This window comes from Microcebus murinus, chromosome 18 (assembly GCF_040939455.1).
Source record: "Microcebus murinus isolate Inina chromosome 18, M.murinus_Inina_mat1.0, whole genome shotgun sequence".
Taxonomy (NCBI): domain Eukaryota; kingdom Metazoa; phylum Chordata; class Mammalia; order Primates; family Cheirogaleidae; genus Microcebus; species Microcebus murinus.
The window spans coordinates 12998367-13014030 of record NC_134121.1 but is presented as its reverse complement, the minus strand read 5'-3'; the positions used below and the strand labels follow the sequence as shown (position 1 = coordinate 13014030).

General features: G+C 58.2%; 1 protein-coding gene across 3 annotated transcripts; it reads left to right on the top strand.

The window, feature by feature from the left end:
* Positions 1-24: 24 nt before the first annotated feature.
* PER1 (period circadian regulator 1) lies at positions 25-15216 on the top strand. Of its 3 annotated transcripts, none has more exons than XM_075994154.1 (23): positions 25-117; positions 5587-6003; positions 6124-6222; positions 6316-6470; positions 6565-6686; positions 6778-6979; positions 7123-7174; positions 7319-7461; positions 7862-7940; positions 8018-8124; positions 8305-8458; positions 8559-8667; positions 8752-8883; positions 9122-9227; positions 9319-9490; positions 9582-9712; positions 9937-10116; positions 10730-10963; positions 11860-12470; positions 12898-13084; positions 13262-13451; positions 13793-13943; positions 14335-15216. In XM_075994154.1, the coding sequence occupies exons 2-23, from the start codon at positions 5729-5731 to the stop codon at positions 14611-14613; spliced, it is 3870 nt and encodes a 1289-aa protein (XP_075850269.1). In that variant the 5' UTR covers positions 25-117; positions 5587-5728; the 3' UTR covers positions 14614-15216. The 3 variants fall into 3 exon arrangements, with proteins under 3 accessions (XP_075850269.1, XP_012631092.1, XP_075850270.1); XM_012775638.3 differs by lacking the exon at positions 25-117 and adding an exon at positions 130-4079; XM_075994155.1 differs by lacking the exon at positions 25-117 and adding an exon at positions 4086-4745.
* Positions 15217-15664: the final 448 nt, after the last annotated feature.

Sequence of the window (15664 nt, the reverse complement as noted above, 5' to 3'; positions counted from 1 at the left end):
TAAGCCAATAAGCTTGGGGGGCGTGGCATCCCCCCCCGGTGGGCGGGACTGAAGGAGCCTGTGGAGTCGCTGCGGTCCCGGTCAGGAGGAAATTTGGACTCTGGTGCGCGCTGAGCAGTAAGTGCCCAGGAGTGGGGAGGGTTTAGGGCGGTCGGTATAGATTTTTTTCGTGTGGTGAGTTCGGTCAGGAGGGGTGTTAATGGAGTGGGGGAGGTCATGCAATTGCGTGATCGCCGTCATTGGAGCTCTGATGGTTGTGGAGAATAGGGACCTCGAACTCAGATCTAGAAAGACAGGGGTGGGAGTTACTGACATCGAATCCCTCACCGCTGTAGAGTGCCTGGACCCCTGACTGCCCTGAGGCAGGGGCTCGGAAGTCCTCAGGGTCCTGAGGGATCTGAAGTCCCTGCTACGTATGGCTGCTGTTTAGGTACCTTAAGCGCTTGAAAGAGGCATAGGTTCTGAGGCCCTAGAAGGACTCGGAGGAGGGTACCAAAAGGTTGGCACGGTTGTTTGAGAAAGGGTGGTGTGATGCTTTGTGAGACCTGGAGCCAGTCATGGCTCTGGGTGTCTTTCCTATATATAAAGGGGAGAGTTTGGGTTCAAAGCCATCCGTGAGGTGGGGTAGCAATTGTTGGGTCCTGAGAGGGAGGATATTCTTGGGGTTTGTGCTGATTGGCTGTGCACGTGTCTTCCTGAGCCCCTGAAGTGGGGAGGCACCAACAGGGTGCTGTGGTATTTGCACAAACAACCAGGCCTGAGGTAAAGTGGCCTGAAGTAAGGTGGAAGAGTGAAGAAGTGGGGCTCCTAGGAAATCCCTGGGGCTGGTTGCTGCTCTCAAGGACCTTGTGAACAAGGAAAAACGGGCCAGGATGATGTTAAGTGTGTGGGGAGTGCAAACAGAATATTTCAAGATCTGGCCCAAGGGGGAGAAGGTGTTGGATGGAGCTTGTGTTCCAGGCACCAAACTTAGAGTCAGCTGGATATTTGAGAGGCTAGGTGTGTCCTGCTGGGATGCAGCTTAGAGGTTGGGTAACACCTCACAGGTTCCTGAAGGGTAAGAAGCCAGAATGACAAGCCATTATTAGTGCTCCGATTTGAACCCTGGGCTCCATTTGTTAGGAGGCAATTTAGGCAAGTTTAGTAACTTCCGAGCTTTAGTCCCCCACAATATAGGGATAATAATAACTGCCTCACACGTTTGTTCTGGAGATTAAATAATGTATGTTAAGTGTTTGCATAATGGCTGGGTCATGATGAGAGATTTATGTGAATGCTGTGGCTGGAAACTATTCTCATATTCTCAAGCTTTTCTGCACGTTTTGATGACTCCCCATTTCGCTCTTCCTGGTTTTTCTGGTCTTCAGGCATCCGCCCAAATTCCTTCATTCTTCCCTTCTATCTCTCTCCTCAGGCCCCAATCTAAGCCACTTGCTCTGTCCCAGTTTGATTTCCTCATCCTAAACCCTTTCTCCTCTTTGTCCCTCCTCCCTCTCTCTGTCTGCTGCCATAGTAACAAAAGGTTCAGGCTCTGAAGGGGGCCTCTGGGAGGGAGCAAAGGTGCGGGTTCTGTCCCAGAGCCTGGGCCTCCAACTTTCCCCGCCCTGGCTCTTTGGCACCGCGTCAGCAGATGTGTACAGTTTGGGAGAGGGGAAAAGCCAGTGCCAGGAGCTGTAGGAACAAGCCGAGGGGCGGGCAGATGAGACTTGTGAAAAGAGCCAAGTATGGGGCTGGGAGGGAGACCCCTTCCTCCTAATCCTCTCTCCAGGAATCCCTGGCTTTGGGACAGGACGGCTGTGGTTGTGTTGGGGGAGGCGCCCAGGCCGGGTGCATGTCCTGGGCCACCAGCCAAGAGAACACGATGTTCCCAAATGCGCTGGCCGCCGCCCTCTCTGGCTGGCCGCCTCCCAAACCGCTGCTTCTCCTGCCTCTCCAGCCTCGCTGCCCCACATTCCTCGGCTGCCTCGCCCCGCCTCCTTCTTCCGCTTTGACGTCACCGTTGTCTCCCGCCCCCTCTTCTCCATTGACGGCAGCAGGGCCTGGTTACTGTGGGGACGATGAGGCAGGGCAACCAGGGCCTTGGGAGCAGGTGGGGGCTGCTGGAGCGCTGGACCCCTTTGTTTATGCAAAAGACAGATATGGAGGGGGAGGTAGGAGAGCGAGGACGGCCAGGGTCAGGGGAGGTCACACCTAAATCCCTGAGGAGAGCTGGGGAGGGCAAAAAACTGTCTCCAGGCTGGGCGCAGTGGCTCACACCTGTAATCCTAGCACGTTGGGAGGCCAAGGTGGGAGGATCGCTTAAGCCCAGGAGTCCTGACACCAGCCTAAGTGAGACCCTGTCTCTACAAAAATTAGAAAAATTAGCTAGGTGTAGTGGTGTGCATCTATAGTCCCAGCTACTCCGGAGGCTGAGGCAGGAGGATCACTTGAGCCAGGGAGTTTGAGATTGCTATGAGCTATGATGTTTCCAGAGAAGAGATGTCTGAAAAGGAGACAAAGACAGGGCCACAGTATATGAGTTGGGGGCAGGGGGCAGGGGAGACTGAGACTGTGCTCCCAAATCCTTTTCTGTGTTTTCCCATTTCCGTTTTTTTCTGGGTTAATTTATAACACTGCTGTGTCCCAGCTTTTCCACAGAGCCCTCCCCTTCACTGCCCCCATTGTTAAGAAAAGCTTAGGCCACGTGACAGTGAGGGGCGTGCACCCACAGCTGGTTATGTCAGCAGCTGCTTGGGGCCTCTTCACTTGCTACCCACGTTTTCCAGGGAGTCTTGAGAGGAACAACTCATTACAGTCCTGAATGGAGGGGCCGTGTAACTGCTGCTCTACTGGACCCAGACTGGCATTTTATTTCTCCCAATTAAGGCCTTGTTCTCTTTCTTGGACTTGGTGTTCTGCTCTTCCCTTCTTTAAAAGAATTATAATTTCCAGCCCCTTCTCCACTGCTGAGACTCCCCCACTTTCCCTACTTATCCTTGTTAAAATCAAAACCATCATGTTTATTGATCACCTGCTATGTTGTGGGGTGTCCTGGGTGCTGGGGAGTACAGTGAATGAGACAGATGAGATTCTGCTGGGTGCCTGGATCTTGGCTTTCTATTTTCCAAACAGTGGGGATATGAAGCCCTTGCCACTCCATCTCTCTCTGTCTAGGACCCCAGTTGGCCTCTTCTTTCTGCTATCTCCTTTGTCCCTTTGTAGTCCTAGCTTCCTGGCCCCCACTTTTGGGGCAGCCCTAACTGTGGGTGGCTGCATCCTCTGGAGAGAAGTACATACAAATCACCAAGTAGGCTGCCCGGAGACCTTTTCTCTGATTGGCCACAGAATTACCTGCTATTGTTTGCCTCCATAGCCCCTAATGGTTCAGGCTGCCCCTTCCATTGTCTGCATCCTCTTTCTACCCACTCAACCTCTATCACACGTGGACCCTCAACTGTCTTCCTCCCAGGATTTTGAAGTGTCAGAGGAAGGGGTTGGGTCAAAGGACTTCAGTGTGTATGGTGACAGGCTGGGAAGGGCAACCAGGAAAAGCCAAGCCAGGTTTCTGTCTCTTTCGCTCCTCTCAGGGAGCAGTCATCCCATCCAGCTTGGTTCAACTCCCAGGGTCTGCATTCCTTTTCCCCACACCTGGAAAGGCCAAGGTGCTAAGGTATTCTGTTCTGCAAGGCTGGTTCGCTCAGGAAGTAGACATCTCTTGAGCACCTGAGTACCTACTGTGGCACAGGCATTTTCCCTGAAGAGGGACAGCTTATCTCCCTTCTATTATTCACTGTGCAAGGCGTCCTGCGCCCATTGGCTGGGCGGTGTCTGGGGCCCTTCAGCCCAGCGCCAGCACCCAGGTCCACGTGCGCCAGTGTGTGTGACACAGCCCTGACCTCAGTGGGGGACAATAGCCAATCAGGCGCCGGGAAGAGATCCCCAGCCAATCGGGGGCGGGGCCTGCGGCTCCGCCGGCAGGAGGCCAATGAGGGGGCAGTGCCTGGCATTATGCAACCCGCCTCCCCGCCCCGCGGAGCCTCCACTCTGCTGCTGGCTGGAACCGCGGCGGGCAGGCGGACGGAGGACACTCGCACTGCCAGGTAGGAATCTCCGCGACCACCCTGGGGCCAGTCTCTGTCCCCCGAGTCGGACCGCCCGCCACTTCCAACCTGATGGGCCAGTTTCGGCCTAGGTGGTCAGATGGCACACGGCCTTTCTTGTCGCTATCAACCCTCTCACCGCCCCTGGGGATCTAGGTGATTCTCGCAACCATGCACCGTGTGTCTGCTCTCCTGCCCCGCTCCCTTTGCCTCCAGCTTTGCCCCTCGGTCTCAGCCATCCTGACCCCACAGCCGACCCTCAGTGGGCATGCCCCCTGTCTCCTTTCTCTTCACTCGGGGGTCTCCGGGTTTGCCTCACCACCAGAACCCCTTCAAGCTTTCGGCGTTCCCCGCCTTCCCCTCTCCAGTCCCTGGCCCTGGGCCGGCTGTGATGTCAGCCCGCTTCAGGCTGGAACATCCCGTTCTCAGCGCTAGTTCCTGCTGTTGGCCAGTCTTCCCTTTTCTCCTGGCGCTCAGAAAATGCTCAGGGGTGGGGGTGTGGTTGGACGGGAAGTGGGGGAATAACTATCCGCTGGCGGTTGTGTATCCCGTACTAAGGCTTCGGAGGAGGAGGGAGTGGCTGGAAAAGTAGGGGACTGAGAAGAGGATTCCCGGGTCTTTGACGATGGCAGGTGCCAGCTTACGTCCCGTTGGTCAGGGGCGGAGGTAGGGGAGAAGGGGCCAAAGAAGGGAAGGTTGTGTTGTCTTGAGCAGAATGATGGGGATCCAGGTGAGGGCCAGGTTGAGGGGTTTTGGGGCAGAGGGCGGTGGCTGTTGTGTTTTGTCCTGAGGAGGCCAGGGCCAACCCTGGCACCCCGTAAGGCCGTCCTTCTAAATACGATCTCAGGGGCCATCAGGGACTGGCGATACGGTTAGGGTGGGCGACCCCCAGCCGCGCCCGCCAGTATGGGAGTGGGTCGTTTCCCCACTTCCGCCGGGAAATGGGGGAGGGGTCGCCTCTCCCGCCCTCCTGTGGTCCCTCCAGCAACCGCTGAGCTCAGCGGCTGACGTCGGTTTCCCTGGCGACCGTGGCGGCGGCGGAAGCGCGTGGTGGGCCAGTGCACGTCGGCGCGCATGTGCGGTGGGGGTGGCTCCGCCCCCGGATAAAATTAGCCCTGAGGCCTAAATATAGGAGGCGACCTGCTCACCTCCTGCTCTGCGGCCTTGGAGTTCTCTGCGGCCTTGGAGACTAGGGACCTAATGGGAACTTGGGGATGGGAAATGTCGGGGCTTTGGCCCACAGCCCTAGCTCTAGTAGACTGCTCAGGCCCTCATTACCTAGGCCATGCTGTCAGGGGATGTGGCTCAAGCCCCAAGAGAGCCCCCTTCCCACCAGCGGCCCTCTTATGGTACAGGAAACAGAATTCACCTCGGCTTATAAGAAGCCCCAGGCCTGGGTCCTAGGAGCGTGGGGGGAAGCAGAGGAAAGTCTGAGTGAAGCTAACAGGTGCTGTAGGGTTAACAGCCCAGCTTTTTCCAAGCTCTCCTTCCTGGTCTCCCTCTCCAGGTACTGGCTGTGATCAAACTTCTCAACCCTCAGAGACCTAGATCTCCCACCTTACAACATCAGCCAGGCCTCCAGGCCCCTTCGTGCATCCGTGGTGGCCTCTTCGGCTTCCCTGTTTTCCTGTCCTCCCCATGGCCAAGACATGAGCGGTCCCCTAGAAGGGGCTGATGGGGGAGGGGACCCCAGGCCGGGGGAATCCTTTTGTCCTGGAGGGGTCCCATCCCCAGGGCCTCCACAGCACTGGCCTTGCCCGGGCCCCAGCCCGGCCGATGACACTGATGCCAACAGCAATGGCTCAAGCGGCAATGAATCCAACGGGCATGAATCCAGGGGTGCATCTCAACGGAGCTCACATAGTTCCTCCTCTGGCAATGGCAAGGACTCAGCCCTTCTGGAGACCACTGAGAGCAGCAAGAGGTGTGTATGGGAGTGTGCTGCAGCGTCTGGGGGTGCTCTTGTGAGCAGGCTGAGCTAGGTGACAGGCCTCATGCTGCTGGCCACCTGCCCCTCACCTTGGGCCTATTGCTTCTCCCCTAGCACAAACTCTCAGAGCCCATCCCCACCCAGCAGTTCCATTGCCTACAGCCTCCTAAGTGCCAGCTCGGAGCAGGACAACCCGTCTACCAGTGGCTGCAGGTATGTGGAGTGAGGGATGGGGGAGAGAGTTGGGGGCCTGGGCCACACTCTGGGGCTAATGTCTTTACTTCTCCTTCCCTATGGGCCCTGTAGCAGTGAGCAGTCAGCCCGGGCAAGGACCCAGAAGGAACTCATGACAGCACTTCGGGAGCTCAAGCTTCGACTGCCGCCAGAGCGCCGGGGCAAGGGCCGCTCTGGGACTCTGGCCACGCTACAGTACGCACTGGCCTGTGTCAAACAGGTGCAGGGTGAGTGGTGCTTCCTGGGAGAGAAGGGCCAGGGCCTGGGCTACTGTGGTGGGACAGTCTCCTTACTGAATGCCCCACCACCCTCGCCCGGCAGCCAATCAGGAATACTACCAGCAGTGGAGCCTGGAAGAGGGTGAGCCTTGTGCCATGGACATGTCCACCTACACGCTGGAGGAGCTGGAGCACATAACATCTGAGTACACGCTTCGCAACCAGGTCAGCCTTGGCCTTGCCTCTCCATTCTGGCGCACCCCCAATCCTACTTGCACAGCTCCTAAATCTGCTCTTGTTCTCACCCTCCTGCCAGGATACCTTCTCGGTGGCTGTCTCCTTCCTGACAGGCCGAATTGTCTACATTTCGGAGCAAGCGGGTGTCCTGCTGCGTTGCAAGCGGGATGTGTTCCGGGGTGCCCGCTTCTCAGAGCTCCTGGCTCCCCAGGATGTGGGCGTCTTTTATGGTTCCACAGCCCCATCTCGCCTGCCCACCTGGGGCACTGGGGCCTTGGCAGGTGAGGTGCCCAAGTGCTTGGGGGGAGGGATGAACAGTCCCAGGAAGCTTTTTGCTGTAAGGGGCTGGGGACCCAAGCTTTCCCTTGGTGGCCTCTTCTCAGCCTAGCGAGGGCTGTATTCACTGCCTCCTGTTGTCTTTCAGGTTCAGGCCTCAAGGACTTCACCCAGGAGAAGTCTGTCTTCTGCCGTATCAGGTAGGTGAGGAGAATGGAACAGGCCTCTCTGTTCTTCTCCCCGCACCCCACCCCCAGTGTCTGCTGTGTATGCTGTGACCTTGAGGTTGGAGGTGTGGGTGGCTGTTCATTGAAAGTTCCTAATGCTCCTCTCTCCCTTGCCAGAGGAGGCCCTGACCGGGATCCAGGGCCTCGGTACCAGCCATTCCGCCTAACCCCATATGTGACCAAGATCCGGGTTTCAGATGGGACCCCTGCGCAGCCATGCTGCCTGCTCATCGCAGAGCGCATCCACTCCGGTTATGAAGGTGGGCAGGCAGGGCCTGGCTGGGGGAGGGCAGGAGGAAGGACATTTCCTCTGGGCTTGGGTGAGGTACAGGACATGAATCTGGGAGGCACGAGCCAGTCTTCTAGAATTTTGGAACTGAAGAAGATATTATAAGGATGAGGGTTTGGGCCCTGTTAGAAGTAGAATTGGATAAGAGCCCTGAGCTAGGAGAGGGCAAAGAAAAATGTGTTGGTGCTTCTCAGTTTTATTATTGGTACAAGGCACAAGACAAGGATGGTCCAGGCTATCTTAGCAGGCTACGGGGTCCAGGGCAGAGCTGTGGCGAGGACTGCCAGCCAGCCTGGGTCCCAGTCAGAGTGGAGGTCTGAGGAGCTGGACCATTCTGGATAAAACCCAGTGCCACACTTTCTGTGTCTCAGCTCCCCGGATCCCCCCCGACAAGAGGATATTCACTACGCGGCACACACCCAGCTGCCTCTTCCAGGATGTGGATGAAAGGTGAGGTCAGGACCTGGAGGAAAGAAGGGTGACCAGGGCTGAGGCCATGGCCACTCTGACACCCCTTCCTATTTCAGGGCTGCCCCACTGCTGGGCTATCTGCCCCAGGACCTCCTGGGGGCCCCAGTGCTCCTATTCCTGCATCCTGAGGACCGACCCCTCATGTTGGCCATCCACAAGAAGAGTGAGTCCCTCTCATCCTCTCTCCCTTCCCAGCTTCCCCGGGGACGTGGTGGGGGGGGAGGTTGAAGCTGCCTTTGTGGTTGTGTTTCCTGGTGCCTTGGTCTCCTGGGTCTCCCGTGGGTGGTCCTCCACTTTAGCACCCTCTCCTGCTGACCCCTACCTCATTTTCCACTCCTATCAGTCCTGCAGCTGGCAGGCCAGCCCTTTGACCACTCCCCTATCCGCTTCTGTGCCCGTAACGGGGAGTATGTGACTATGGACACCAGCTGGGCTGGATTTGTACACCCCTGGAGCCGCAAGGTGGCCTTTGTGTTGGGTCGACACAAAGTACGCACGTAAGTGGGCCATGCCCCCGAGCTGGTACTGGGGGTAGGGCAGTGTGGGAGGGGGCAGGACTTGGGGGCAAGGCTGGACTCACCCTTCCCTACTCTACAGGGCACCCCTGAATGAGGATGTCTTCACACCCCCAGCCCCCAGCCCAGCTCCGTCCCTGGACACTGATATCCAGGACCTGTCAGAGCAGATCCACCGGCTGCTGTTGCAGGTGAGGGTTGAGGGAGGGATGTGGGAGGGGAAGGGGGTGCGAAGCAGGGTATAGACGTCTAACCTGGCTCTCTCCCTGCTGCAGCCTGTGCACAGCCCCAGCCCCACAGGGCTCTGTGGAGTTGGCCCTGTGACATCCCCAGGTCCCCTGCACAGCCCAGGCTCTTCCAGTGATAGCAATGGGGGTGATGCTGAGGGGCCTGGGCCTCCCGCCCCGGTGAGTGACCTTCTCCCGCCTCCCTCTAGTCATCCATTTTCCTGTCTTTGGAATTGGCACTGCCAGCCCCGAAGCTTTGCACTGTCCCCTTTGCCTTTTCCTCCCTGCCTTTTCCTTCTTGTTCTGCTCCATCAAGGCCTCTGTGCCTCCCTACTGACACCTTATTTTATTTGTGCCCTTGGCCCCTGACACTGGCCAAGCCCGCCAATGCTTCCCACTCCTGTGTTCTGGCCCACAGGTGACTTTCCAGCAGATCTGTAAGGATGTGCATCTGGTCAAGCACCAGGGGCAGCAGCTTTTTATTGAGTCTCGGGCCCGGCCTCCAACCCGGCCCCGCCTCCCCAGTGAGTTGATGAAGACGTATGGGAGGAGTGGGACCTAGGGATCCCCTGACCTTCACCCCAACCCATTTACCTTCTTCTCTCCTCGCCTCAGCAATAAGCATGTTCAAGACCAAGGCCCTTCCTTGCCAGTCCCCAGACCCAGAGCCAGAGTTGGCTGCTGCTCCAATCCAGGCCCCACTAGCCTTGGTCCCTGAGGAGGCTGAGAGGAAAGAAGCCTCCAGCTGCTCCTACCAGCAGATCAACTGCCTGGACAGCATCCTCAGGTAAGGCCACCTGACACCTTCTCCCCCTTGGGCCCTACCCCTGCCCTACCCTAGGCCCTACCCTTATTTTCTCTGCTGCATCCTTCACCAGGTACCTTGAGAGCTGCAACATCCCCAGCACGACCAAACGTAAATGTGCCTCCTCCTCCTCCTACACGGCCTCCTCCGCCTCTGACGATGACAAGCAGAGGACAGGTCCAGTCTCTGTGGGGACCAAGAAAGGTAAAGACCCAGTGTATGCCCTGATCCTGCTGCCCCTTCCTGGCAGCCCTGTGTCTCTATACTTCTGCCTTTGGGGCCCCCCTTGCTCTGCCCTGCCCTCCTCCCCAGCCTCCTGATCTCCAGCCTCCTCCCTACCACCATTCCCTCCCTGTCCTCCTGGGGATCCCCTCTCCTGACCTCCCAGTGGGGGTTGGAGTGGTAACTGGCACCATCTCTCTGCACAGATCCTTCGTCGGAAGTGCTGTCTGGGGAGGGGGCCACTCCTCAGAAGGAGCCAGTGGTGGGAGGCACCCTGAGCCCGCTCACCCTGGCCAATAAGGCGGAGAGCGTGGTGTCCGTCACCAGTCAGTGTAGCTTCAGCTCCACCATCGTCCATGTGGGAGACAAGAAGCCCCCGGAGTCGGGTATGGGCGCGGAGTGAGGTGGGGAGTGCCTGGGCTCCCTGTGGCCCCCCCCCAGCTAGAGCTCCTTCCCACCTGCCTTTCCCCTCTGCCTCCAGCCCCAGTGGAGAGGAGATGGTCTCCCGCCCAGCCTCAGTTTCTTGCTCTCCACCCTGCCTGCCTGCTGTTATGCCCTGCCCTGTCCTCCTTCCCGAGTTCTCACTGTCAACAGAAACACAAGTGTGGGGTGGGGGGGTATCAGCCCAAAGGTGCAGCCCACAGAGGGCTGAAGGGGAGGAATGTTGAAGACCCCTGAAGGGTCTTTGGATATTGACCTTGGAAATGTGTAGGGAAAGGGCAAGAGGTGAGCTTCCCTTCCAGTGAGAGGGGTTTCCTGGCAGGGTAGCCACTGGAGGGGACTGAATGTCCTCTCTCCTCCCGGGACAGCTTTGCATGGAGAGGAGGGTCCAGCACCAGCCCTTGGTGGGGAGGTGACCAAGAGATGTACATGAGGCCCAGGCTTGGCTGTGGGGCAGGGGCTCAGCTTGGCTAGGCTACTGGACAGGGAGGGTGTGGAGTGGATGTGTTGACCCTTGTGGTGATTCTGATGACCTTTCCCCCATCTCACCTTCCTCAGACATCATCATGATGGAGGACCTTCCTGGCCTAGCCCCAGGCCCAGCCCCCAGCCCGGCCCCCAGCCCCACAGTAGCCCCTGACCCAGCCCCAGATGCCTACCGTCCAGTGGGCCTGACCAAGGCCGTGCTGTCCCTGCACACACAGAAGGAAGAGCAAGCCTTCCTCAGTCGTTTCCGGGACCTTGGCAGGCTGCGTGGACTCGACAGCTCTTCCACGGCCCCCTCCGCCCCTGGTGAGCGAGGTAGCCACCCGGGGCCTCTCTGAGTCTGCCCTCTACCCAGTCTAGGACCAGACTGTCGGGGGGTGGGTCTTGAGGGAGATGTTGTTGCTCCAGAAACCAAGGCTGGTGCTGCCTCTACCACCAGGGCCTTGTCTAGGGATGTGCCTCTTGCAAGCCTCTCCCCACTAGGCAGGGGTTCCTGGCTGCAGCCAGAGAAGGGCAGCCTGGTGGCCGGCACTGAGGCAGGCGGAGGTGCACTGTCTAGGTAAGCTACTTCAGGCCTGGCCTGGGGCAGGGGCAGCAAGTGTGTCTGTTTAGGACTCAGTTGTCACTGATCAAGAAGAGATCTGCATAGATTCTGGACCAACTCTGGGTGGGGTCCTGGCTTCCAGGGCAGATGGAAAGCAGCCCCTCCAGGTGCCTGAGGGAGACCCTTGCAGGTGGACACAGGACTCAGGACTCAGGACTGGGCTTTCCAGTCCACCTCTTTGCTCCATCACAAGCTAGGCAGAGCACAGCCTCAACTGGCAGGAGCAACACCCAGGCCGGCGGTGCCTGCAGGATTTTGGTGGATAGACCAGAGCCACCTGCCCATTCGTCCATGGAGCCACCCTGCCTCCTGCCATCTGCCAGCGTGCCTCTATCTTCTGAATGCCCCCAGCTTTGACCCCTCATGTAACCTTTCCTTGCCTTCATGTCTTTCTCAATAAACCCCCTTGTCCCTGCCTCCTGTGATTCTTCCCTGAGGGTGCCCCCACCTCATGAATCCCCTCTGTTCTGTATGGTCTGTGAAACCCTCTCTGGGGCCTTTGCCTGCCCTCTCCCTGGTCAGAGTGTCAGGGCAGTGGCAGTGGTAAGGCACTAACCCCCAGGTTGAGGCCCTTGCTAACCCTGGTCTCTTCCCACAGGCTGCCACCATGGCCCTGCACCCCCCGGCCGCCGACACCACTGCCGATCCAAAGCCAAGCGCTCACGCCACCACCAGACCCCCCGGGCCGAAGCCCCCTGCTACATCTCCCACCCATCACCTGTGCCACCCTCTGCTGCCTGGCCTCCCCCACCAGCCACTACCCCCTTCCCAGCCGTGGTCCAACCCTACCCCTTCCCAGTATTCTCCCCTCGAGGAGGCCCTCAGCCTCTTCCCCCTGCACCCACTTCTGTGCCCCCTGCCACTTTCCCTGCCCCCCTGGTAACCCCAATGGTGGCCTTAGTGCTCCCTAACTATCTGTTCTCTGCCCCATCCGGCTATCCCTACGGGGCACCCCAGACCCCAACGGAGGGGCCTCTTACCCCTGCTTCCCACTCCCCTTCCCCATCCTTGCCACCTCTGCCCCCAAGCCCTCCCCACCGCCCAGACTCCCCACTGTTCAACTCAAGATGCAGCTCCCCGCTCCAGCTCAATCTGCTGCAGCTCGAGGAGCCCCCCCGTGCTGAGGGGGGCACTGTTGCAGGGGGCCCTGGGAGCAGTGCTGGGCCCCCACCTCCCAATGAGGAGGCTGCTGAGCCAGAGGCCAGACTGGTGAGCACTGACCCCTGCGCCCTCCCAGTAGCCCCCAGCCCTCAGCACTGCCCCTCCCCCGCCTTCCTCCTGCCCTCTGCCCAGTGCTGCAGGCTCCAGGAGATGGTGTTGTGGGGAGGGAGACCCCAGGTGAATTCTAAATGAGCTCAGAAATCGGCTGCCTCCTCTGTGTGAAAAGACAGTCCTATCTGTCTGACAGGTGGCAAGGACATCCCAGTAACTTCTGAGAGCACATCTGCCACTTGGAAAGGGCCTGGCCTTACGTCCCTGCTCTGCGCCAGCTCTCTTCTCTCTCAGCTTGGCAACGTGGAGTGGGGAGCAGAGACAGCTTGGGTTGGGTGTGCCTCCCCTGCCCCAACCAGTGGCAGCCATTGAAGGAAGCCTGGGTGCTGATCCCTTAATCCCTCCCGTCCACCCCCCCCCCCAGGTGGAGGTAACAGAGTCCTCCAATCAGGACGCACTTTCTGGCTCCAGTGACCTGCTGGAACTGCTACTGCAAGAGGACTCTCGCTCTGGCACGGGCTCTGCAGCCTCAGGCTCCCTGGGCTCTGGCTTGGGCTCTGGGTCTGGTTCAGGCTCCCACGAAGGGGGCAGCACCTCAGCCAGCATCACTCGTGAGTGCCCACCCTCCAGCATCTCCCAGGGTGGGACAGTGACTGGGGAGTTGGGAGGCCAGGCCCCATCTCAGCTGAGCTTCCTAAGGCTCCTGGAATGGCCATGTAACCTTTGGGGCCTCGAGGGGTGGGAGTGTAGGCTGGCCTGACTCCAGTGGCCGCCCCCTTGCTTCACAGGCAGCAGTCAGAGCAGCCACACAAGCAAGTACTTCGGCAGCGTAGACTCTTCTGAGGCTGAGGCTGGGGCTGCTCAGGCCAGGGCTGAGCCCGGGGACCAAGTCATTAAGTACGTGCTCCAGGATCCCATCTGGTTGCTCATGGCCAACGCTGACCAACATGTCATGATGACTTACCAGGTGCCCTCCAGGTGAGGCATTTCAGAGGCTTCCTTGGCTTCCGTTCAGAAAGGTAGTAGGGTGGCTGGCCCACCCTCACTCCCCAGCTAACTTGAGGTTTCCTTTTCTGGAGATAACTCTGCCTTGGAGGTTCCTATCCTGCTCCCTGCCCCTGGGAACCTGATTCTTACTTCCTCCCAGGTTGAGAGCAGGTTTCCTGGCCTTGGAAGCCATCAACTCCCATCACCCTGGTCTAGGGGAGGATTGTGAGGTGGAGGGTAGGGAGTTGGGGTATAGGAGAACTGCCAGCTCCATGGGTCCTGGCCCTAGTCCGGGATCCCAGCCTCTGCCTTCTGTACCCCTTTTCGGGCAGGGACATGACCTCTGTGCTAAAGCAGGACCGGGAGCGGCTCCGGGCCATGCAGAAACAGCAGCCTCGGTTCTCAGAGGACCAGCGTCGGGAACTGGGTGCTGTGCACTCCTGGGTCCGGAAGGGCCAGCTGCCTCAGGCCCTTGATGTCATGGTGAGAGGGAAAGCCTGGGAATGGGGAAAAGAAAGAATTGAAGGTCTAGGGGCTCAGGGCTGATTTCAGTGTTCTTGGATCATTAATTTTGAAGGATGTTAATTCTACTAAGTTTGTTGCTGGATTATGTAGTGTTAAGCCACCTGAGTTTTTGCAGTTTTCTGAGCCTCTGCTATACTAACTTACATTGCGACTATACCATAGTGGGGTCAGGATAGAGGGTACAAAGCATTTTCCAATCTTGTTGAACCCCAGGTGCATCTGTGTGCACTAGTGTTTCTTAGGAGTACATTTTGGGCAGCACTGTTGGGTTGGGGGTGGAAAGCTGGGCAGGCAGGTCAGCAGTGAGGACCCTGTCTGACTCAACTCATGTTTCCTTTTATGCTTCAAGGCCTGTGTGGACTGTGGTAGCAGTGCACAAGACCCTGGCCACCCTGATGACCCACTGTTCTCAGAGCTGGATGGACTGGGGCTGGAGCCCATGGAGGAGGGCGGAGGCGAGGGGGGAAGTGGTGGTGGTGGTGGTGGTGAGGGTGAGGGTCTCAAGGAGGCCCAAGCCCAAGTTGGGGCCAAGGTCTCAAGCTCTCAGGACTTGGCCATGGAGGAGGAGGAACAAGGTGTGAGCTCATCCAGTCCAGCCTTACCTACCACAGAAAATGGCACCAGCTAGACTCCATTTTGGGACCACCTCTGGGAGTCCATGAGAGGCTTCCTTCTCCTTGATGTCCCAATTCTCAGAACTTGGATTTGGCTAGACCAATCAATAGGATACTGCCCAGCTTTTCCCACCGAAGGGGGCTGGACCCCCATCACCAGCCCAAGATTCAGGGGGCCGTCTCTGACCTCTTAGGGAACAGAGGATGGAACTCCTCAGCCCAGCCCAGCCCCACTCTTGATGAGGAGTCCTTCCCTCCCGTGGACAAAGTTGTTGACAAGCTGCTGAAGTGGTCTCTCCAAATCCCAGCTGAGCCTGAGTCTGGCCCTGAAGGTTGGGGCTGCACTTATTTATTGGAGGAGACAGCTCTCTCTCCCACCTCCTCCCCGATGGGAGGAGAGCCTGAGGCCCAAGCAGGACCCAGGGGTACAAACTGCTAGCTGCTCCAGGGTGGGGGAGGTTGGTGGACCGTGGAGTCCCTGGTGCTGCCCCTCAGGTGGGACCCAGGCGTTCTCAGCTGTACCCTCTACCAATGGCATTTGTGTTTTTGATATTGTGTCTGTTACTACTTTTTTAATACAAAAAGAAAAAAAGCCCAGGACTTTGTGGAATAAAGTTTGGGGTTTGGGTGAGGGGAGCGTGTTGAAGGGAGGTGTCGCCCTGCTTCTGGGAAGATTGTAGTGCGGGTGGGCAGTTCCATCCCCTGACAAACCCCCTTCCTCTTCTCCCACATCCTTTCCAGCTGAAGGGCCTTGCTGCACCCACTAAATCTACACCGAACTCAGACTGTCCTCTCAGCTCCCGCGTTAACTCAGCTAGGTTTGCTCTGGAGAGATGAGAGGCAACTGGTGGCTTAAGGCTTGGGCAGGCTCCAACTTGGGTCACACGTGACCAAGGTAGAGGGAAGCCTGCTTAACCCTGTGGTGTCCTGGAGGCAGTTGAGGGTGTTTAGCTGTTTTAGCTTCTTGGTCACCATACAGGAGAGGGCCCTTCAAGTGGGTCAGTCTGGGTAACTAAAGGACACGGGGTCATGTGCCCATTCATGGTCGAGTTGGCCCCCACATGT